Genomic DNA, 22,285 nt, shown 5'->3' on the forward strand with positions numbered 1-22,285 from the left:
GGCTGTTCAACGTACGCCTTAGTGGCATGTGGCGACTTGGGAAACGTGCGACCACGTTGAATCCCGCTTGTCGAGCTGAGCACGACGGTCAGATCTATTCCGTGGGTCCCGCGAGACCCGGAGCCGCGCTGGGTCCTACGTAGCGTTGACTGGTCAGAGATGATAGATGGGTAATTTTCAAATTGTTGGGGTTTTTTCTCCAAAATTTCTTTTTTCAAGTATGATTGGGTTCCGGTTCGTGCTCGGGTCCGATTCGATCAGCTCGATGCGTCGTCTTCTCCTCGCGTTCGGGACGCGACGGAAGCCTTCCGCCCTCGCCGTCCCCGACTCCCGAGGCTTCCGCTCGGAGTCGGCTCTGGATTTGCTCCAATCGCACCCCGGAGTACTCGGCTCTGGAGATGAATCCAACGCGGGGTCCCACATCGCCCTCTACAACTACCCTTCTTTCTCCGGAGCCTACGCCGCGTGTTCTGCTCACCTCTTCCATTCCCACCTCCGCCTCCCCTTTCTCGCCCTCCCCTTCTCCTCCTTCCACCCCTTCAGGTTGGTAACCTCACCACCCCCTTCGTCTCACTTCTCATGCTCACTGCCTCCTCTTTCTCTGTATTGCAGTGCGGAAGATTTCACATCTCGAGGCTTCGAGACGTGCTACCTTCTTGATTTCATCGGCCCGGATCGTTTTGCCGTCGAGATCTCTCGAATCTTTCCCCGGTAACTTCTCAAAGAAAAAAAAAAGATTTTTTTTAAAAAGATTTTTATTGGGAAATTAGCTTTACGGATTTGGATGGATCGAATACTGCAGGATTGTAGCTTTTGATCACCGGAAATCCACCTTGACGAGGATTTCGCAATTAGGGCAACTTCCAGATAACCTCGAGCTACGCGTTGATCCGAGCAAGAGCAGTGCTCGCGCCGTCTTTGATTACTTCAATGAGAAGTACTGTGAGATGAAATCGGAATCGGTTAGTTTAGATTTATTCTTTGAGGTTTGTATGATTAATTTATTGAAATTTATGGTTTGATTGATTGATAGGATGAGTTATCGAGCTTGTTGGAGGGGAAAGAATTGGAGCGGGTTGGAACCGTTATGAGGTATATAGAGGATTCCGACCTACGCCGTTGGGAGCTTCCTGACGCTAAAGAATTTAATATTGGAATTAGAGATGTGCGTGCGAAATTGAATTCTGTTACAAATCCGTATGTTTTTGAGCAGGTAGAAAAGTTCTTTCCTTTTCAATTACTGTAATGGCTGCTTATGGATTTGTTCTTTGTGCTGAATTTGGTTAATTGTGTCTGAGAATTTCAGCTTCTAGAACTTGATGCAAGTGATTTGATCGCCAAGGGGAGGTCATATATTTGTTCTCGTGAGAATACCGCAAGTAAGCTGGTGGAGAAGCCTTTCAAGATTCAGCTGGGAAGAGGATTATACGGCGAATGCCTGGTACTTCTCAAGATGAGAACTTTGAAAAGCCTATTGCATTGGCAAACTTGGTGCATTTTAGCTTTTAATAGATTTTACCGGGGACCATGCTTTTGCTGTTGCTAGGCAATCAGGGCTGATGAAAATTCAAATCTGAGTCATGAAATTGGGTTGGAACTTAGCAGGAGAAGTGCAGCTGCAGGCTTAAGGTATAAGCTTCTATTAGATAGATACAAGCCTCTTGCTTTATGGGCCATACTGCAAGCTTTCTTCATTTTCTTCAGAACGCCTTTTAGTATAGTAGGATGTTACGAATCTGCTTACACGAGGATAAATATTCAGAACTTGAATGAAATAATCGTTTGTTTTCACTAAATCATTTTCCCCCCTGCTAGGCCTATAGGAGCAGTTGTGTTTATGAAGACAGGTATTCTGAAGATCTGCTTAAGGAGTACAGACAATGCAACTGACACTTCAGAAATCGCTAAGGTGCGTATTATTTTACCAAAATAGTGTCACTTTTATCTCATGAACTTCTTTGGATAATTCTTGGAGCTGCATTGGTAATGCAAGGCCTATGGCGGGGGAGGCAAGCGTAGTTCCAGCTCCTTTACAATTCAAATGGATGAATACAACTACTGGACTTCTGTAAATTCTTTGAGAATAACTAAAAGGTAAACATGAGACCTTTCACTTTACCTGATAGTTCCATGGCTTGTACTAGTGTTTTTCTTCTACTATCTTCAAGTAAACTAAGTGGCTATCAGCAAACTTACTTGCTTTGGAACCCAGTGAAAATTTAGATGAAATGATCAAGAGAAACTTGTTAATCCGTATGACAACCCTGTGTATTTGCAAAGATGGCCTATATTTACATGTAGGATTAGGAAAATAAAATTCTTTTCTGTTGAAGTGTATATATTCAACTGTTTTATGGGAGCATATTGAATGTACTAATAATTTGCTTTCTATTTGACTAGCACATCAAGCATTTAGCACTGTTAATATGGAATGCTGCTTTCACCTTATGGCACATCATTTGATAACTATGCTCAAGTTCCTTATCTTTTCCCAGATCCAGACACTTCCAGAGCATAGACACCTTTAGGTCTATGCTGTATTGAGGGGGAGAGATGGCAGGAAAACAGCACATTATCATCTTTCAGTTTAAGGTTATTGGGCAATCTGTTGCTAAGTGCTCCTTGAAACAGCGACTGAGCATATGAGGGTCCAGAATTTGATTTGGAAGAGGACTGGAAAGCTGTTGCTCAGATGGCTCTGAATAGCAGCATATGCTGATCCATAACTTGATGCAAAGAAACAACCTCTCCCACCATTTCTGATAATAAAGAGCTGGAGAGAGAGATGGCAGGAAAATTGCAATTATCATCTTTCAGTTTATGTCATTGGACAAGCTGTTGATAAATGCTCCTTGAAACAGTGGTTAAGCATATGAGGGTCCAGGATTTGATTCAGAAGAGGGCTGGAAAGTGGTTGCTTGGATAACTCTGAAAAACGCATATGCTGATCCAGAACTTGATGCAAAGAAATAGCCAAATAGCCTCTCCCACCATTTCTGATAAAGAAGAGCTGCATTTAGACCATCAAGAAAGCATTGAAAGAATACAGTAGCAGGGGAAGGCTCCCCAGGATTTATATTTTATATTTTCTTTACAAGTGTCGCATGCACTAACAAAGATTAACAGGTGATCTCGGATCATCAAGGGAGAGCATCTTTATGATTCTAGGAGCCAGCTTGATTGACTACCACAATGAGTGTTTACTTATTCCTGTGTGTGTTTAGTTTCATATGTAACATATCAAGAGTTTGGTTTATGTAGTTTTAATCCCATCACTGATACCCTCCTTGGAGAGGTAGAGTTCCTTGTGTCAAACATGTCAAAAGAAATGAAGATGATGTTAATTTTGAATTCGAGGCTTGAATGAGAAAGAATATAACACGTTTACATTTCTCATTTGTCTATAAAGATGTTATGCCATCTCTTTGAATACAGCTCTTGTTTCTCTGGTAAACATGATTGTTTGGTTCCTTGTTGGATCTCCTTAATCAGCCATCACAGGTAAAACAAGGTGGAGCAATTCTCAAATCATGTTTTAGCCACTTGATAAGATTTGGTTTCCGCAAATGCAATCTAGAAAGATGTTTGTAGGATATATTATTTTGACCAATTTTTTGCTTATGAATTTTAGTCTAAGTTAATGGCCAGCAAGGGAAACCCACAAAAGCCATAAAATGGGCATTGTTGTATCATAAGATAAGGTGGAAGTGCTTCCCCCACCTTGCTGTTCTGTAAGAGGAGACTTGAGAATATTCTTTTACTCTATATCTTTCTCAGCCCCCTCTTGCTTCCACTTCTTTCTGAAGCTATGCACTTCAGAGAGAACAACCAAAGATGTGCTCACTTCAATGGTTCTGTCAACACAACAACAATCCTTCTGTGACTTTATGGTATATGATGGCAAATCTTTTCTGTCAGATAAGTATCACACTGCTTGAAAATTTCCTTCAGATCTCAAATGCAATATAAAGATTGATATAGTACAATATTATATGCCTTCGTGTTCCTTGGGTATCATATGTAAACGCCTGAGTAAGGCTATGGAGATATAATATATATGCTCATGTTACATCTCTTTACTAAACAATTTTAATGTTTCAGAGACAATGACTGTAACGTCGCTATGATTATTTATGGTTTCTAAGTGCTATCTGATATGTAAAGCAGAAAAAAGGAAACGAATTTGTGATTCAAGGTGCTTGCTGAGAGAGTGAGAGATATGTCATGATCCAAAGGAAAATGTTCCTGTAATCCATTTAAAAATCATAGAAAATAAAGAATAAATTAATGGAACGTAAATATACTGGCAGTAAGAAAATTTGAATAAATATAAACTAAAAATGCATGTATGCATAGGTCATTTTTTTCTTTATTAGATAGATATTAAGCTTCTAGGCTAATTTTAGATTAGACAAAATGTTTTTCTCTCCTTGTATATAAGTTGGAATATTTGAGTCAACTCTCTCAAGAAATATGCCACCAATGCAAAGGGCATAATCTGCCAGAGATTAACTGCAAAAATCGACGTCGCTGGATTTCAAACTCGAAAATACTCGTATAATAATACGAGCTTCTTTAACTAATATCAACTGCACGTTACTCTATAATTCCTACAAAATTAGTAGTACAAGCTCACCTCTCCGGAAAAGAAGGGAGGACCCCGGCGGCGGCGAAGAGATACCGATAAGCGCCCATGACGCTACTGTTCATGCCGTCGTCCATAGCCAATTCGTAGAGGAATTTGACGCCGGTGATCGAGGACGATTTGGACCAACACGATTCCGGCCGCCGGCTTCAAGCCATACTCCAGTTTTACCCGCTGCCGCTTCCCAGACTTGTTCGTCTCTCGATTACGTGATTTGTTATGTGAGACGAAATGGGATCTTCTTGTAATCTTATTATAAGGTTGGCCGTTGGCCGGCGGACGTGAACGCCAGCAGTGTATCTGCACGTGCTTAAATGTGTCGTATTCTTGGGAGTGGTGACGCCCGTAAAGGTTTCGGCCATATTTGGAATCTTACCTTCACTGTCTCGAGAATCTTAGTCGTAATATTTTCTCTTAATATTGAGTTAGTGGGCTAAGACAAAAGATAATAATCTAATAAGATGCATTATATTTTAATACTATAGAATTATCTATAGAGTTTCCTAATTTACAAAGAGTACTTATTAAAAGCCCCGAACGTGTTATCAGATCCTTACTAACTCATTAATTATAAATATTAATTCTAATTACACTTAAAAAATAAATATAAGAGTCATCAAATAAGATTAGGCAATCAAATGATTAAATGTATACCATCGATATATTGACATACATTCAATGCGCACCGAATCCCAAACTTGTAAACGTAATGGATTTGAAATGAGTCCGCAACTCTGTCATCGCAACTGTTTTCACCATTTGGCCAACTTCTTTGTTCTTCCCTCTCGGATGCCAGAGGACAAGAAGTGCTATGACCTCACATAGAACTTGACTCTACGACACTACATTCAACTTTACAGTTACATAATAAGCTTTACTTGATGATGACATTCTTCACATTGAACGTTAGATAAAGCTAGCAGAGAATAGAGTCCAATCACAAGGTTTGATATATCAAAGAGGTGAAAAACTAATGCTCTTAACTGTATTGCATTTAGATATGGCTGTTCCAGTACATCACTTGAGTTAAATGAAAAAAGGGTATGCTATCAGCTTACCAAACAATTCAATGAATGAGTAGTAAACATGAAAAAGAGTAATTAATAACACCATAAATTGTGTTTCGCATCTGGGCTGCTGCAAATGGATTACATCATTAAACACTCGAAAAATCTGAAATTGTAAAGTAAGTTTCATTCCTAAAGCACCGTACAGCACTGATTGGTTTTCCTAGCCTGCTTGTAGAACATCTGTTGATGAATGAACAAAAGGAAAAAAAAAAAAAAAAACAGAGACATAGTGTATGAAAATGGTAATTTGACCAATTATAACCTTAAGAATATAGACATAAAGTTTGCAACACACATACTAAGTGCTACTGAGATTTTACACACCTGTAGGTCTCCCTAAAGTAGTTGTGTGATGCTTTCTCTGCGACAGTGTTTTCTTAAGTTTTATTTTTCCAGAAAACATAATATAGAATGTAGCTAGTGCCTTTTTGCATTCTTACCTGGGAAGCAGCGCTTAGATCTGAACTCTTCTCCACTAGGCTATCCAACCTCTTGCCCCATGCGAGCACACTATCAATGGTCTTATGTTGCAAGTGCATAATACCAATGATACAAAGCATAAGCTGCACAGACAGTGAACTTTTATTAGTAGCCACTAATATCTCTTGCTTATTATTTGATAGAAAGGCAAAAACACAACCAAAAGTATAACGGAAACAAGATTAGGGGCTTGAATTAATTGCTCTCATTTACTGAAATGTGTGCTGCGTATATATGTTGTTAATTTGCTGAGCTATAACTTCGATATTTTCCTTTATTCAGAACATACTAAAAGCAACCACATCCTCTTTTCTTCATTAGCTATAAGAAGGATCCCTATCCTTCCATACATAAGGAAAGGAAGGCAAACAACATATCTTGGCACGGCCAGAAAGACCTAGCCAAATGTTTGTAATGCCACTTACAAGAATGATTTCGGTTTCATCCAGGCCCCTCTGGATTTTCAGCAACTTGTCAGCCTAAGGAAAAAAAAGGCAGTTCATATAGAAGTACAATTAGTGAAATAGACAGAAAATGCTAAAATAGATACTTACACCCAATGCAAGTCTAGAAAATAGTATTGGAAGAGTGTAATCATATCACAGGCATAATGCTACAACAAGAGCTGAAAGTTTAATATCTCCTCTAACAAATTCAAGATGTGAAAAACAAATCTTCTAAAAACAATAATTAAGTTAATGAAGGATATTTCTAGATGAAGTAATTCTGAAGCTATTTTACTATTAACTGCAATGCACTCCTACCAGAACCAAGAGGTGTGCCTCTCTCTCTCAACAAGATATAGAGAATACCAGTTATTTATAAAAGTGTAACCAAAAGACTGCTCTCTTTTACAGTAATTTATGAGCAAAGAAAATGTCCAAACTTCAGCAATGACTCTAGTAGAAAAGATTACCTGCTTATTCCAGTATTTATGATCACAACAACAAAAAGATTACAGACCTGAAATTTTGCTAAAGCATCATTCAAGTATGGCCATGGTTGAATCTGTCTGAGTTGTTCTCCATGACTCCACAATAGTTTTTTGATATTCATCTAGTACCTTCAAAAGTATTAATCTATTCAATCAGACTGCAAAGACTGACAGGACCAAATTATCCTTACATATGTTTACCTGGTCTGCACCAACCATCCACCACTGAGTATAGATAATTGATAAGCCATATCATCGTAGAAATGCAAGTAGAACATTGAGTACCAAGAAATGAAGCTCATATCTATAGACATATGTAGTACAAGTAAATATCCAACTTATGTATTGAAGAAGCCCCGTGAAATAAAATATTAGGCCTGCTTTGGTAAAGTGTTTTAAATTTTCTTTCCTGTCAATAAACAAACCATAAGAACTTTTCATGGGTACTCTACAACTTTGAGATTCTAAAGTCCTAGGAGAATAGATGCTACATTCATCTTTCGTGCATCCAAAATACATTAGCCAATCAATAATATTGACAATTGTATGACTTCTAATTTGTTGTTCAAACAACAGCATTAAGGTTTTCCTATTACACAACCTCACAAAATCTTAAAACTCATGCACTAGGACACACTTTCTTTAATGTGATTTTTAGCGAGGGTGAAACTGTGATGTAGTGTATGATGTTAAAAGGTACAATGATGCGAATCGGAGCAAGTTAGACGGCATCATAGAAACATTAAGCTTGATAGATCGAGTCTATTTATTTTTTAATTAATTCATAATGTAAGTTCTTAAAATAAGTCTAATTAAGTTATGTGAATCCTTAAAGTAAGTTAAATTAAATTATATTTCTTAAGACAAGTCTAGTTAAGTTATATAAACCTTTAAAATAAGTCCAATTAAGTTATATAAGTCTTTAAAACAAGTCTAGTTAAATTAAGTAAACTTTTAAGAGAAGTCTAATTAAGTTATGTAAGTTTTTAAGGTAAATCCTACTTCAAATCTATTAGCCTTTAAAACTAATCATAGTATGACTCATTGTATCTAACTTTTATATATATAAAAATATTAAAATTTTTTATTTATTTATCTAAGCATTGATAAATTATTTTAACATTGAGTTTGTCTAAAAAGTATGAGTAAAATAATCTAAAAATAGTACATTAAACTCTCTCTCTACCATACTCCTATTATCATTTCTCCTACAACCGAGATCCACCATTTCCATTTTCTCTATCAACCATTTTCTCCATCAACTATCATCCACTCTGTGACTCTCTTATTGCAAATCGATTCTAATTGATCCGTAACAATTTGATATTAGAGCAGACCCTTATTGCAAATATGAGCCTAATTGGTAACATGCTAAGAATAGACATGGCATCTGTTTGTGCAACAAGGCACCAAAAAGGATGGCGAGCACAATAAAATACTTTTTGACATTAAGAATAAAATAGAAAAACATTTTGACTTACCATAAAACTCAAATTTCACTAGTTTTAGCTAGATAATAACACTATTTCTGGAAACAAATTCTGTACTAAGAATTGCAAAATTATAGCTGCCAATGCCAAAACCATCTTAGATAACGTGACTGAACGATAAAGCACATATATTGTTCAGAATAATGATCATCCATAAATGCCAACGCACAAAGGCCATTCCGAGTATAAGAATGCACCTTGTATTCTGGAGTACCAATCGGAAAAAGAAAGCTTCAGTAATTCATACTTGAGATTAGTCCAGTAGAAATCCATAGAAATTGAATCTTAAAGCCGAATTTAGTCCCAAGCAATTCTCTAATAATCTACGAAAACTATCAATGCAGACATCGTATCGGTGTTGTAAATTTAAAACCAAACGGGCATATCCATCTCAAGAGCAACAAGATTGCGAGGCCAATAAAACCCAAAAGAGCAAGATCGAGTCGATCCAAACCTTCGTGCTGTACGGACTGGTGCTGGCCAGGGGAAGTTCTCTTGGCGAGGGTGTGGGCAATGAAGAGAATGAATTCCTTCGCAGCGATCCCCTGAAAGTAGCCGAAATGGCTCACGTCGGAGGCATTCGCCAGCACCACCGCATCCGGCGACCGAGGACAAGGAGAGCGGTAATCTTCGTCGGATTAGAGAGGAAAACCTAGTGGTTCGTTCCTCTTGTCGTAGATGCGCACATATATACACCACGTGAGCACATACACATTTTGATAAGATGAATTACGTTATAAGATGTTAAAGATCAATGATCATACAACGCTGTCATAAAACGCTCCATGACGTGCGGTGAAACATGAAACCATTTCCTCTCCACTTTCCCTCTACAACGAGATCCAATTACACAGAACGAAGCAAACCCTAGAGCACATCTAACAAACACTAAGTTAAATCGTGACATTTCGATATTTCAAGCCCTCTCCCCGCGAATCCTACGAGCGAGTTGGATGTCCTTGGGCATGATCGTGACCCTCTTCGCGTGGATCGCGCAGAGGTTCGTGTCCTCGAAGAGCCCGACGAGGTACGCCTCCGCCGCTTCCTGCAGCGCCGCCACAGCGGAGCTCTGGAACCGGAGATCCGTCTTGAAGTCCTGCGCGATTTCCCTCACCAGCCTCTGGAACGGGAGCTTTCGGATGAGCAGCTCCGTGCTCTTTTGGTACTTGCGGATCTCACGAAGTGCGACGGTTCCGGGGCGGAAACGATGTGGTTTCTTCACGCCGCCGGTCGCGGGGGCCGACTTCCGGGCCGCCTTCGTGGCTAACTGCTTCCGGGGAGCCTTCCCGCCGGTGGACTTGCGAGCCGTCTGCTTCGTTCTCGCCATAGAGAGAGAGAGAGGAGAGAAGGGGATTAGATTTAAAGCTAGGATTTGATTGGGGAGAGATTGGAGGAGGTGAGATGGAGATGGGATTTGGGGGAGTATTTGTAGAACGGGAAAGGAGGCGGGGAAGGAAGGAGGGAAAATTCGAAAAAGAAAAATTGGGGGTATTTGGCGCTTGTGGGTTGCGAGAGTGATCTCCCTACCGTTCGATCGGAAGGAAGCTGCCGGTCTGGATGCTGTTTCGAGAGAGCACACGGATCGCGATCCGTGGGAATGGCTCCTTAATGGCACAGATTCACTACAGGCCCGATGCAGGAACTTCGTGTAATCATGTTCTTGGCAAAAATGGATTGGCTAGAAACAGATGATGTGTTGATGAGGTAACGACGGAGGATAACAAAATCACATCTATATTCTCTTTTTTTTTTTTTTACTTAATATTCTATTATAGACGCAGATATTAATCGAACAATAAATATTAAATCACTCTGTTATATAGCATGATGCATAACGAAAACATACTAGAGATTCATCTAAAAGATAAAACGTAAGTTCTTGTCATACTTTTATTTTACTGTCTTTTAGACAATAATATTCATTAAGGCATCGTATACCTTAAAAATAAGATTAATTTTATAATAAATTTCTTTGTTTATTTCTTAGATTTCTCAACTCTTAAACTAGTTTTAAAGATTATTACTTTGGCATTGCATGGAGAAGTTTTAATTGGCTAAAATGATCAGTGAGTGTGTTGTTTTACTTTGTCTCTAATTGTACTACATAAAATAGTAAAAGTAACTCTTAAGTAATAATAATTTGAGGAATTACACCTTACCCCATTGTAATCGTGTTCTCTAATTGTTACTTTTTTTTAATATTGTTACTTTTTTAATTATATTTGACCAAATCATATGTTAAATTTGAAGATCATCTTTAGAGTTGGTCAAGCTTTCTGTCACATCTAAAATAATACTTTTCAAATAATATAACTATAATAAATATATGTATACTTTTTACTATATTAATTTTCATCAATATTATTTTATATACATTAAAAAACATATATACTTTTCTACAACTTTATTTAGATCTTCAAATTTGATCTCTAGTATAGTCAAATAAAAAATAATGATTTTACTTTAGTTATAATCATATAAATGTAATGTGCTGAAGTTAAAATACATAAAAGTCATGTGAAATTAAGCCAAACTACAAAAGATTAACTATAATTAACCCTAATTTATAGTAAGACGAACCACTCTAATTTAGCTTGAATGATAAATGATGAATTTTTTGCAAGAGTATTATATGCACATAGTTTAAACCGTCGAACCTAACCGGATAACAAATTAAGTTAATTTGCCACTAGATTAGTTGAACATAGACGTTATACAGGAGCTCTTTTTTATTTTTTTTTTAACTTCTATAACTGCCAGAAAATTGCTGACCTAAGTTCATGTTCAATGTACTCACTAGTATTAACTATAAAAGATTCTATACTACTACAAGTTTAAATTTAGGTAAAGTTTAGCATCTTTTAATACATTATAATGACTATACTTCACATTGGATTCTACCTTACCTATCCCTTGCCATAAAGCTCGGTGTTCATGGGCCGGCCCATTACAGTGCAAATGGGCCAGGCTTTAAGAAGCGGTCATAGTTCGTTATGTCTCTTAAGGGGGTCACCGCAACCCAAAGTGAAGGCTATAAGCATATAAATAGGCTTTGAAGAGAAAGCGAGGGAGTAAGCTTTCGTGAGAGCGTGTCGTCTCTTTGTAAAGAGTCGTCGGATACATCCGTAATTTTTTTAAAGGACAGTGGCATATGTGGCAGCATAGCAGAACCCCTCCCCCTCGCGTAATCTCCGTGAAAGAGCCAGCAATTTAGGGTTTCCGAGTTTGGTCAAAGATTATTTACTGTTTTCCCCAATTCTAACAACTTTGAGTTTCCAAATCCAGATTCGTAGGAGGTCCCGAAGGTAGATCTTTATGTGCCCCTGATATTTCTTTTCAACCTCGGGATCACCCAATTGAGTTTGGTGCATCATATCGTTGCCAGGTTACGAATCTTTTTTGTTCTATATTTTTCGTTTTTTTTAAAAAAAATTTGGGAAGATTTGGAGCTTTGGTTCTTAGTCCTTTTCTGGGTCAAAAGGTTTGACTCTTCTGTTTTGATTTTCGCTTGATTTTCGTTCCTTTTTTGTTGCTGCAGTAGGTATAATTCTGGTCAAGTTGGGTATTTGGGTTCTAGCTTCTTTCTGATTAATTTTAGATTCGTCGGTTCCCTTGAATCCCTAGAATCTTAGCTGATGATAGTAGAAATTTATGCAGCGACCAACTTTTAGTGATCGTCGCTTAACAACTTTGCGAAGACTTCGAAGCAATCGGCTATAGCGAGCTGCAATCTGGCATCCTTCTGAATTAGTTGGGATTGACGACCCCCAAACACTGGAAATCTAATCCTTTAGAGTTACATCCATGCAAAACATCATTTTGATCTGATTTCTTGTTTCGAGGAGTCAGAAAGGATTCAAGGCTATAGTATCTGGCATGCTACAATAATGTCTTTCTGTGCTTTGGTGGATATGGAGTGAACTCTTTTGATGGTCTTATTCCAAATTCGGTGTTCATAGATTTGAAGCTGGTCTAGAAATTCCAGTAAGATGGCATCTTCTCCATGCAATTCTCCCTTTGCGCCTCCCATTATTGAGCAAGTGATCACTGAATTTTTTGCAAAGAGCCTACACATTATACTCGAGTCGAGGTCCCCTTATGTCTCCTCTCGCAATTATAGTGTGGATCACTTCACCTCTTCTCCTTCTTCCTCCTGCTCCCCGTCCCCATCAAGTAGTAGGCCAAGGGACAAGTGGTTCAATTTGGCCCTGCGGGATTGCCCTGCAGCACTTGAGAATTGTGATCTGTGGCGACAGAGCAATCTTGAGCCATTGGTCATTGATATTGTTTTGATGCGTAAGATGTTGACCTCAAGCACACCAGGGTCATCCCATGGTGGGTATCTTATTAGGAACTTGTCAGGGAAGGATTGCTACCTTAATCGGAGTTCTGGGCCAGCTGGGCCTTTTCCAGAAAGTGAAGGTGAGAAGATTGTAGAGAGATGGATTGTGCAATATGAAAGTCAAAATAGCAGCAGCTTTGGGAGAGAGGCATACCAGGGTAGTAGGAAAAGTAGTTATGGTTCTTCTCACTCATCAGAAATCCCAAATTTGTATAAGAAAACATATAGTAGATTAATAGTACTTCTTCGGTCTCTTTATGTGGTTGTTAGACTTTTGCCAGCATACAAACTTTTCTGTGAGCTCAATTCCTCAGGTCGAATCCACCCACTTAGGCTCTCCCACAGGATTAATTCTTTTATCAAGCCCTTCACTCGGGCAGAGAATGCTGAGTTTAATTGTTTTGGTTTTGTTCCAATTGACACTCCTTTTGGTAGGCTGAGTCTATCAGTGTCATATCTTCCAACATTAGAAGATGTAAATTCAGAGCCTTCTACACCTTTATCTACACAGTTTATTATGGATTATGTTGGTAGTCCAACAACTGACCCTCTTAAGAGATTCCAATCACTGCCTTCGGCCGAACTAGCACCTGCATGCATTTCAGTTGCCAGACGACATAGTTGGAGTATTGATCATGGAGCTATACCTTCGGTTTCATTGTCTCCATCACCTGGTTACTCAGATTCTCGTGTATTTCATTGTAATCGGACTTCATATCTTCCTCCTCGTAGTCCTATGCATGATCATTCTCTGTCACCATCCTCACTCCCAACCACTGCATCTACTGTGCACAAGAAGAATACAAGTTTTGATGAATACTGGTCATTGTCACCATCAACTTCCCCTTCTCCACCAGCCCATTTTTCTGGTGGAAATGTACTGAATTCTCTTTTCCGCTCTGAGAGTGCTCCCATTGGTATTACCTCATCTAGGCCTGACAGAAACAGCGCCTTGCCTCCACATCCTTCTCCAAAATGTGCGAAGCAGTCTTGTTCTTTGAAGGCAGATAATCTCAGAACTCAAGTTCCAACTGCCTCACCTGACTGTAAGCTACAGAGTAAAAATGAATTTCTCAGCTTGGGTGAGTCCCAGTCCAGCAAGGCCCTGCAGAAGGTAATTAAGAACTTAAGATAATGTGTAGCCTATGCATATTGAACTAAAAGCAGACTTTTAATTACTACTTCAATGTAATGGTAGCAGGGTCTATGTTTCGGCTTTGGCTTTTATCCATATTCTGGTTTTCCTCTCTAGGTATTTTATTTTGGCAAAGATGACATTGGAAACTTACCTGACTGGAGAGCATCCTGCAGTTCACCAAGAATCCCATCTTGGAATTCTAGCAGGCTTTATGATGATTTTGATGATTCTGAGTCTTCTTATCCCTTTGTTGAAGATGGCAGAGACAGGTACTTATTATGATTGTCTATGATTTGAAGATTGTACTTGATATTAGAAGGTTTGTGGCGTTAGTTAAACTAGATATGTTATTTTGTTCTTTTCTTCTAAATCTGGAATGACTGGATGCTCCTGGGACATATGGAGCAAAATTTATGCATCATACTGAGAAGGATGGGACTTTTGACATTTTCTTTCTGCACCTTTTGCTTTTATTCTGCATGTTGTTGCTTAGAGACTTTAGAGTTTGGATTGTTTTTCTCTATGTTTCTCGTCCTCTAACCTGTCCTGTTGAGCTGAAAATTCTGCTGTTATTTGCACAATTTATTGTCAAATGGTATTACGATTTTGCCCTGTCAAATACTTAGATGGATTCTCTCTCTCATTCTCTCTCTCACTCTCTCTTCCTTCTTTTCTTTTAAGAATCTTGCCCTGTGTATATCAGTTTATTCCCACTCTTTTGTCCTTAAATTACAGATATAGGCAAATAGGCATAGTGACAAGTGACCATATACCTTTTTATTCATAATTTAACTTCATTAATATGCTGATGCCAGGTGAAAATTGATTATTAGTTATCTTTAATCACACCAGGATGTCCTGAACATTACTGATATGTATTAGTATGGTATGGTTATTCCATAAGCAAAGATAGGAAAATTTCAATCCTTTAGAAAGCTTCTTGGCTTGAAGTGTTGTAGCTGACTAATATGTGCTAAATTGCTTACATTAACAGCTTATACTGCTGGCTATGCTTGAACAGTATTCCAACATTTATTTGAATGACTGGTAGTTGATTTATTAAATGGTGATGATTATGTATTGTCCAACTCCTCTTTATGGTTTCCTTTTGCGTTCAAATTTTCCATCCAAGATGTCAACTTTTGATAGTTTATGCATTGTATATGGGAGTAGTCTTTTTTTGGGTGCAAAAGTAATTATATTACCACAAAGGGCATGGAAATACTTTAGGCCTCCTTTTACTTTAGGGAAACGGTTAATTTTAAAATAAGTATTTTTCTTTATTATTCCAAAATAAGCTCTTTATTCTTAGAATCACTATTCTTATGTTAACTTGTATTTTGAAATAAAGGTGTAATAATTAACTTTGATGTGATATGAAGTAAAAAAAATGAGAAAAAAAATGCTTTGTTTTCTTTTTAAAATTATTATGAATGCCCTTTGATTTTGACATAAAATAGGTTGATGAGATAGATATTAATGATAAATTAGTAATTGAGGTAGTGTGTGGTATAAGATGTAATTTTGATGAATATTGTTTGTATTCTAGAATGAGGTTATTATAATATTTAGCTATTATTTTATAATAACGAGTTATATATCAGAATAAGAAAAAAATTATTTATGAAGTGAAGGGGGGCTTAGGTATTTAGTTACATATCGAGGTATCCCTATACAAGATTTTTATTAACTTAGATGTAATAGACTCCACTCAAGCAAAAGGTAAATTCCTACCCCTGCTCTTGCTAAGGTAGCTAACCTGTTAGCACTCGAGTTAACCTCATTGAAACACTGAGAGAAAAAAAAAGTAAAGAAAGTTAACAAATAAAAAGTATCTAAAATAGTGTAACACCATCTCCATGGATGTAGCTGCTTGGAAGATAGAATTTTGACCAAGTTGAGGGAGTCAAACTCTACTTTGAGGATAAGAGGTTGCGATCATGGGCTTTGAGCAATGCCAAATTTAACGGCTTCTGCTTCGGCACATTCAACTGCAACAAGAGCAAAGACACTCAAAAGGAATGAGATTCCATCATGGTCTCTAGCGATAAACCTTGTCACAACCTTAGAGTTAGCCAAGGAAAACGTGTCATTAGTGTTGATAAGGATAGAACTTGGCGAAAGGCCCACCAAGGAGCAGAGACAGCTAAGGGCTCACAGAGGAGTGGCTAAGGATCCTGGTCTTCTTATTCGCAAGGAGTTTTCTTCGCAAGGACGATAATTTTGAACCTAAGTTGATGAGTGTTGGAGGACTTCTGCTGGAGAACTAGATTGTTGTGGCTCCTCCAGAGATTTTACATATCATAGGCAATGATACTTCTCATGAGTGATTGGGCTTCCTTAGAGGGGTCTATCTCCTCCTTGATTTAGTCGCCACAACCCCAGGTTGTTTATAAGCGAAAGAAAAATATAGATGTCATTCCAGGAGATCCCAAATTATAACCGCCCTATAGTGTCACTAAAGGATAAAGTGATCAACTAATCTTGGCACATAGAGGGCAGTTGGCAAAGAGAGCTAGGGAAAGCGCATGTTGTTTGTATTGTTAGGGAATCTACCCCAACACACTTTCCAAAGAAACATTTTAATGTTAAAGTAATCGACAACCCCCACAACGTTGGCCATCTATCCCAGGAAGAATTGGGCACGTCCCTAGACTCAGCTAGGAAGTAAGTGACTGAGGAGGTTGAAGCATTACTGACAGGGTTGGACACCCAAACTTAGACATTCTTAGAGGCAACAAGACAAAAGGGGTTTCGCAGATGATTCTCTCGAGAATAGGCCCAAAACAGTAAAAAGCTCTTCTATGGTGCCACTCATGAGAAGATGATAGCCAAGAGAACTTCTTGCTCTAAGATTTAAAATTGACAAAAGAAAAGAAGAAAGCCAGAGTAATCTTAGAGATATAGGGTCATTAAGGATGGAGGATTTGCAGCCATTACCAATGGAACAACAAATATCCAACCTAATTGAAAGGAGGGAGTCAAGCAGGTGCTTAAATATTATAGATTTGTTGGCCCAAGCTTGGAAAGACAGCCAAAAGTTGTGAGACCCATCCTTAGCTTGCATAAGCTTAGCCCAAGTTTTATCAAGCCTATTGAGAAGGTTGAAAACTCTAGACCTAGCAAGCCCCACAAGGTAATCTCTATGGCCGTGCATACCAAAACCACCTAACTTCGTAAGAAGTTGACACCCCCCATTTGATGAGATGAAGCCTGTGAGCAGACTCTCCACGACCCCACACAAAAGCTCGCACACTCTTATCAACCCAGTCAACAATAGATAAAGGAATGGGAGTATTGTTCATGGCATAGGTCAAGAGTGCTAGGATAGTGGACTTAATAAGGGTGGAGCGATTATGCCCCTCAAACTTGATTTTAACCCTAGACACAATGGAGTCAAATTGTCGCACATGAGGCAATGATGGATATTAACCCCAAGATAATTAAAAGTACCATAGGATATCACGAATCTCTTGAATGGAGAAGAGTCTGCTTAGCTCACCATTGTATTTAGGATCAAGGGACAACAGAGTGGGCTAGTTCTAGCACCATGATCATCCAAAGATTAAAATTTAGCATAAGCCTCAGTAAAGCACTTAATGGCATCGTACTAGATTTCAAACCTATCACCATTTTGAAAATTAGATACACAATATAAATTTTCCTTATAATAGGAGTATAATTTGAAATTTTTTATATTTTTATCTCCTTCCTTAAAATCCAGTTAATTCTAGCCTTTGACCTCTATTTATGGTCGGTCTAGTAAGAGCCACATGCTTCCTATAGACAAACCAATAGGCAGAGTTAGCAAAAGAAGGGATACTCATGTGGAGCAATGGGGAAGGAGCCCCGTGAAGGAAGAAGAGAGGAGGTAATTTCTTAGCTTTATCCGAGAAGAGTAAGGGCAAACCTTAGGGACAAAGGGCAAGGTTGAGATGAGAATAGAGTAAATGGGGGAGAGGAGAGATAAGGCAAACCCTTAAGATGTGCCACTCTAACTCTTGAGATCACAGGAGTAGGGAAACCACCACCTTACTCTTCACAGAAGAAGAGGCAGGTGACATTTGCGAGGAGGCAGTAATGGAGGAGGCAGTCAAGGCATCCTTTTGGGGATTCGAAGAGATAAGAGGGGAGATTTTCTTTGACATAGAGCCAACACAAGAAGCTACCTTATTAGGCAGAAAAGATTCGGGGTTTAGGTCCATAGCTTGCAACAAGGGTAGAGCAATCCCAACAGTCATCATCACATCATATCTATCCATCTCTATAGCCACTGGATGGAATGGTAGGGAGATAGGCAATGCCTCATCCCAAGGCCCTACTTGACAGGTCATCTCACAAGTCCCATCAACCCTTAAAGGACTAATAGTAGGATGACCTACCACTATAGCGCGATCATGTGGGTCATCCCAAAGGTCCCATCTACCCTTAGAGAACTAAAGGCGCCGTACCCTTGAAAATGGCTCCACATCACCAACCCCAACCATGTGTGTAGCAGGGGGTAAGGAGTAACGACAATCATCACATATGGGCACATGATCTACTCGGATAAGCCAAAGTAGCTCGTGGGTAATAACGGTCAAAGGGAGTCCCATCACTAGCAACCAGCTTTGCCGCTTGGGGAGTTTGTAATAATTTCGATCTCGGTTATCATTACTACCAGCACGACTAGAGTCGCCCATCCTACTGCGGCCACCATTCCAACGCTCTTGGACCACACACAATCACGACCCAAACTGTAGGTCATCTAATAATTCCCTAGCCGGTAGCATCTTTGCTACCCAAGAAGTGGGGGCTCCATTCCTTTCAAGCTCCGTGCCTCTACTCCCACCATAAGCCTCTACATCAAAAGCACTAAACATGTAGGGAGGGTTGTGGATCACTTTCCCACAAAGGAGATCGGAGTCGACGCTTTCCTCTTTCGGGGTCTGGATAATCTAAAACATGGTGCCCAATCCTATCACTGGCAAAACAAAATTTGGAAGATCCTTGTACAAGACTCTAACTTGTACACGTTGGTGACCAATACCTACCATGATAAAGCGCTTTAGAGGCTAAGCAAGGCTTAAGTCAATGCACATCTTAACATACCTACTCTGGGCCCTAGACACAGTTGTGTCATCCACCTGGAGTGCCCGACCCAAACAAGCAGCGAAGCTAGTTGGAATTTCCAACTTTCAGTATACCAACAAACGATCACAAAATCATTCAAATAAGGCAAGTGTTGATAATCTCCATAGAAGATCAGAAGTCAAGCATTCAAGGGATCAAGTTGAGAATTTGTCCCTGAATGGTCCAAGGGCCCTCCAGTAGCACCCAGATCATGTCCTATTTTTAGTCCAATTAGAACAGGTAGAACCTTTCATGTTTGACACCAAGAAAAGACCCAAAACTGATCATATTTGGAAAGGATACCCTGAAGGGTATCAATCTTAATAGGCTTATCGAGGAACTTACCATACAAGCCGGACTACTCCTTTTGGTGACTTTCCAACAACTTGAGATCCACCTCAACCTAGTAATCAGTATTGACAGAGATCATATCTAGTATATGACTTAGGATGGTCATAGGCTGTCGCAGTCAATGCTTCTGGTTGGCTGGAATATTTCCCCTGGCCACTTGAGCCCATGTATATGGGCTCCCATCCCCCACAGGGTTAGGTGAGCAAGGAGGAGACCGGATTGAGTGAAGCCAAAAGACTCAGGCCTCAAACATGAAGCAGAAGAAAGAGATGAGGAGGGAAGACCAAGAAGCAAACCCTAGCAGAGCTCACTCTACATGCTCCAGGGGATGCGAAGTAATTTCGAGAAAGTTGTCTTTTCAAGCTGAATATGTGGAGAACTGCAGGAAACCTCATAATTTTGAGGGATACTTCAGAGAAAGCAAGTAATGGCTGTTGTAATTGCATACATGACTCGAGGTCATATGGATGCACTGATTGTTCTATGTGCTTGGTTGGCTAAAAAAAACATAATGGTCAAATTTGTAAAGGAGGACATAGTTAAGATACCACACTGCTATAAAGCATTACTCGATCTGCTTAAGTTGGGTTTGAGCCATGATATGTGCTGCTACTTATGGCCTTAACACATTAGCTTTCCTTGCACTATGGTTTTCTCAAAATTGCTACTGCCAATACTTTGGTCTTACCTTCTTCCCTTAACCAGAAGGTTAGTTATAAAATTTATCTACCTTACTATGAGAGAGAACTTTTAATTAGTTGATCACCACTATCTTTGTTCACTTCATTTTGATGGACTATGATAAAATGCTTGGAGTATTTTAAACTCATCAATTGAGATGTAATATTATTTTATTGTTTCTTAATTTTTACATTCTTTTGTATTGTTGATGTATTTCCCTTTAATTTATAAGTAGAAGTTGGTACATTTTTAACAAAGTAATGAATGTAGACAGCTCGTGTCTCAAGAGACATTGATTAAGATTATTTGTAAGTGTAACTGATATTCTTGTAAGACAGAGAGGAATGTGGGTCTTCATGTAATTCTGCACTTCTTTCTGAACTTGTGCCCTTGACATCAATTGAATGTCTTATGTTTGGTTGGAAATAAACCTATTGCTGAAATCTTCCAGTCTGCACATGTGGAACACTAGAAAGCTTTTATTTCTCAACCTGTCCGCAATTGGCTAATGTGGTATTGCTGTTTCAGGATTGAAATATCTCGAGGAAAATGTCAAGAAGGCAGCAATGCAGAATCTGAAGGTTCATTTGCAGTGAAAAGTTCCCCAGACGCCATTGTTGGTGCTGTTGTACAAATGCTCAAGACTGCCCCACCTCTGCGGCAAGAATTATCCTACTCAGTCAGGTCATCACAAGGCCTCAAAGGTGAAGCTTTAGGTCAGAGTATCAAGAATGGTGAAGACATGGAAGTCAGAACGAAGGAACTCATTAGCCATGCATCAAGTTCGGCGATTGCAGCTTCAGGACTTTCTAAGTCTAGGACTACTGCAGATGCACTTAAAGATCTGCTCCGTTACAAAGAAATGAAAGACGCGCTACTCCAGAGAGGTGGTTCACAGTCATTAAATATTAACTCTAAAGAGAGGTCCTCAGGTGAGGAAGGGGACTCTTAGCAAACTAATGATCAGAATTGCTCCATGTACATTTGTAAAGCACTCCATTTCCCTTTTGAGAATGGAGTATATCTAAGTATATAAGTTGAAGGTATGTCTCTTCTTTTTTGAGGTCCCAGTACCTACTATAAGTAATGTACATATAGCAGGATTAACTTGTACATTTAAACTGAGGTAGAGAACATCAATAGGGTTCTTTCATGCTGTTTTATTATTAATGTCAAGTTATCACCATCCCTATGTTAATGGCTATAACTGACCAACTAGTGTATATCTATCTGTTTATTTGTGGGAGGCTCAATATCTTTCTAGTAATTATATCTTGTGCAATATCTGGACTTTATTCTCACAAACACCCTCTACGTTTAGCAAAATTTGGCCGAAAAATCTTAAAGAATAAACCCACGAAGTATTCTGTCATATTAAACCTTGGGTTTTAGTCTTTTACATATGACTCCTTTCTTATATTCCACGAGACACTCATTGTCTCATTATGATTCCAGGTACATACTATAGTCCTCAGCGTGGGGCCCCAAATGTAAATATTAAAAGTATAGGGTGTAAAGTATAATTATGCTCACGAAAGTTCGCTTCGCTGCAAATATCGGGATTCCGCGTCTCCCCGCCACAAGAAATTTGCGCTTCTCTTCCAGTAATCCTCCGCCACGTAACGAGAAATCTCATACACACGATATACTCCGCTTAATAGAACCGGGCGGAGCACCGCATCCCACCACCGCCCACCCTTTTAGTCCGGCCAATCCTAATCTCTCCCGCCAAACCGCTCTTTTCTTTTAAGCATGGGAATAACCACGTCACTGTCATGGTCTCATGTAGCATTGCAATCCAATTCCCCAATGCTATTTTTTTAATATTATTTCTAGTATTTCCCTTTCTCAAAAAAGTGCTTATTTGAGCAGTCTCACTTTTTCTTTTTCTTTTTTTCCATTGCTCTTCTGGAATCTTTTTGAATTCTTTAAAGAGTGACAAGCAAGTCTGACTCAGACTAATATTGGGTTTATATGATTAATCAAATTATAGATATTTATTTTGGTTTCATGTTTAAACATGTTAGATTTAAATAGGTTAC

General features: G+C 38.9%; 4 protein-coding genes across 6 annotated transcripts; 2 read left to right on the forward strand and 2 right to left on the reverse strand.

Annotated features, from left to right (window-relative positions):
* The first annotated feature begins 40 nt into the window (after nucleotides 1-40).
* Nucleotides 41-3,389, forward strand: LOC140763659 (uncharacterized). The gene is made up of 9 exons (XM_073101947.1): nucleotides 41-543; nucleotides 613-711; nucleotides 803-962; nucleotides 1,034-1,213; nucleotides 1,307-1,441; nucleotides 1,547-1,629; nucleotides 1,816-1,909; nucleotides 1,994-2,094; nucleotides 2,496-3,389. The coding sequence occupies exons 1-9, from the start codon at nucleotides 167-169 to the stop codon at nucleotides 2,542-2,544; spliced, it is 1,278 nt and encodes a 425-aa protein (XP_072958048.1). The 5' UTR covers nucleotides 41-166; the 3' UTR covers nucleotides 2,545-3,389.
* A 2,254-nt stretch (nucleotides 3,390-5,643) lies between these two features.
* On the reverse strand, nucleotides 5,644-7,940 carry LOC140767342 (VAMP-like protein YKT61). Its single transcript, XM_073107246.1, has 5 exons — nucleotides 7,159-7,940; nucleotides 6,621-6,674; nucleotides 6,156-6,278; nucleotides 6,040-6,076; nucleotides 5,644-5,895 (listed from the first exon to the last, which is right to left on the reverse strand). The coding sequence occupies exons 1-5, from the start codon at nucleotides 7,249-7,251 to the stop codon at nucleotides 5,876-5,878; spliced, it is 327 nt and encodes a 108-aa protein (XP_072963347.1). The 5' UTR covers nucleotides 7,252-7,940; the 3' UTR covers nucleotides 5,644-5,875.
* Nucleotides 7,941-9,410: 1,470 nt separating this feature from the next.
* On the reverse strand, nucleotides 9,411-10,028 carry LOC140761851 (histone H3.2). The gene has a single exon (XM_073099343.1). The coding sequence runs from the start codon at nucleotides 9,944-9,946 to the stop codon at nucleotides 9,536-9,538; it is 411 nt and encodes a 136-aa protein (XP_072955444.1). The 5' UTR covers nucleotides 9,947-10,028; the 3' UTR covers nucleotides 9,411-9,535.
* Nucleotides 10,029-11,701: 1,673 nt separating this feature from the next.
* On the forward strand, nucleotides 11,702-21,429 carry LOC140758051 (autophagy-related protein 13b). Of its 3 annotated transcripts, none has more exons than XM_073094058.1 (4): nucleotides 11,702-12,004; nucleotides 12,158-14,075; nucleotides 14,214-14,368; nucleotides 20,772-21,429. In XM_073094058.1, exons 2-4 carry the CDS (start codon nucleotides 12,609-12,611, stop codon nucleotides 21,193-21,195), a joined length of 2,046 nt encoding a protein of 681 aa, XP_072950159.1. In that variant the 5' UTR covers nucleotides 11,702-12,004; nucleotides 12,158-12,608; the 3' UTR covers nucleotides 21,196-21,429. The 3 variants fall into 3 exon arrangements, with proteins under 3 accessions (XP_072950159.1, XP_072950168.1, XP_072950150.1); XM_073094067.1 differs by having other exon boundaries at nucleotides 12,277-14,075; XM_073094049.1 differs by having other exon boundaries at nucleotides 11,702-14,075.
* The last annotated feature ends 856 nt before the right edge of the window (nucleotides 21,430-22,285 follow it).

Source organism: Typha angustifolia, chromosome 1, assembly GCF_048772165.1.
Source record: "Typha angustifolia cultivar Huaian chromosome 1, ASM4877216v1, whole genome shotgun sequence".
NCBI classification, from domain to species: domain Eukaryota; kingdom Viridiplantae; phylum Streptophyta; class Magnoliopsida; order Poales; family Typhaceae; genus Typha; species Typha angustifolia.

What these genes read in the sequence shown, in the direction of transcription:
- LOC140763659 (XM_073101947.1), top strand. Translation starts at nt 167, where the DNA reads ATGGGTAATTTTCAAATTGTTGGGGTTTTTTCTCCAAAATTTCTTTTT. An exon ending in GTGAGATGAAATCGGAATCG is followed by an intron (nt 963 to 1,033) that starts GTTAGTTTAGAT and finishes ATTGATTGATAG; the next exon opens with GATGAGTTATCGAGCTTGTT. An exon ending in GATTATACGGCGAATGCCTG is followed by an intron (nt 1,442 to 1,546) that starts GTACTTCTCAAG and finishes TGCTGTTGCTAG; the next exon opens with GCAATCAGGGCTGATGAAAA.
- LOC140767342 (XM_073107246.1), bottom strand. Translation starts at nt 7,251, where the DNA reads ATGAATATCAAAAAACTATTGTGGAGTCATGGAGAACAACTCAGACAG. An exon ending in ATGCTTTAGCAAAATTTCAG is followed by an intron (nt 6,675 to 7,158) that starts GTCTGTAATCTT and finishes TTTTTTCCTTAG; the next exon opens with GCTGACAAGTTGCTGAAAAT. An exon ending in ATGAAACCGAAATCATTCTT is followed by an intron (nt 6,279 to 6,620) that starts GTAAGTGGCATT and finishes CTGTCTGTGCAG; the next exon opens with CTTATGCTTTGTATCATTGG.
- LOC140761851 (XM_073099343.1), bottom strand. Translation starts at nt 9,946, where the DNA reads ATGGCGAGAACGAAGCAGACGGCTCGCAAGTCCACCGGCGGGAAGGCT.
- LOC140758051 (XM_073094049.1), top strand. Translation starts at nt 12,609, where the DNA reads ATGGCATCTTCTCCATGCAATTCTCCCTTTGCGCCTCCCATTATTGAG. An exon ending in CCAGCAAGGCCCTGCAGAAG is followed by an intron (nt 14,076 to 14,213) that starts GTAATTAAGAAC and finishes TTTCCTCTCTAG; the next exon opens with GTATTTTATTTTGGCAAAGA. An exon ending in GTTGAAGATGGCAGAGACAG is followed by an intron (nt 14,369 to 20,771) that starts GTACTTATTATG and finishes TTGCTGTTTCAG; the next exon opens with GATTGAAATATCTCGAGGAA.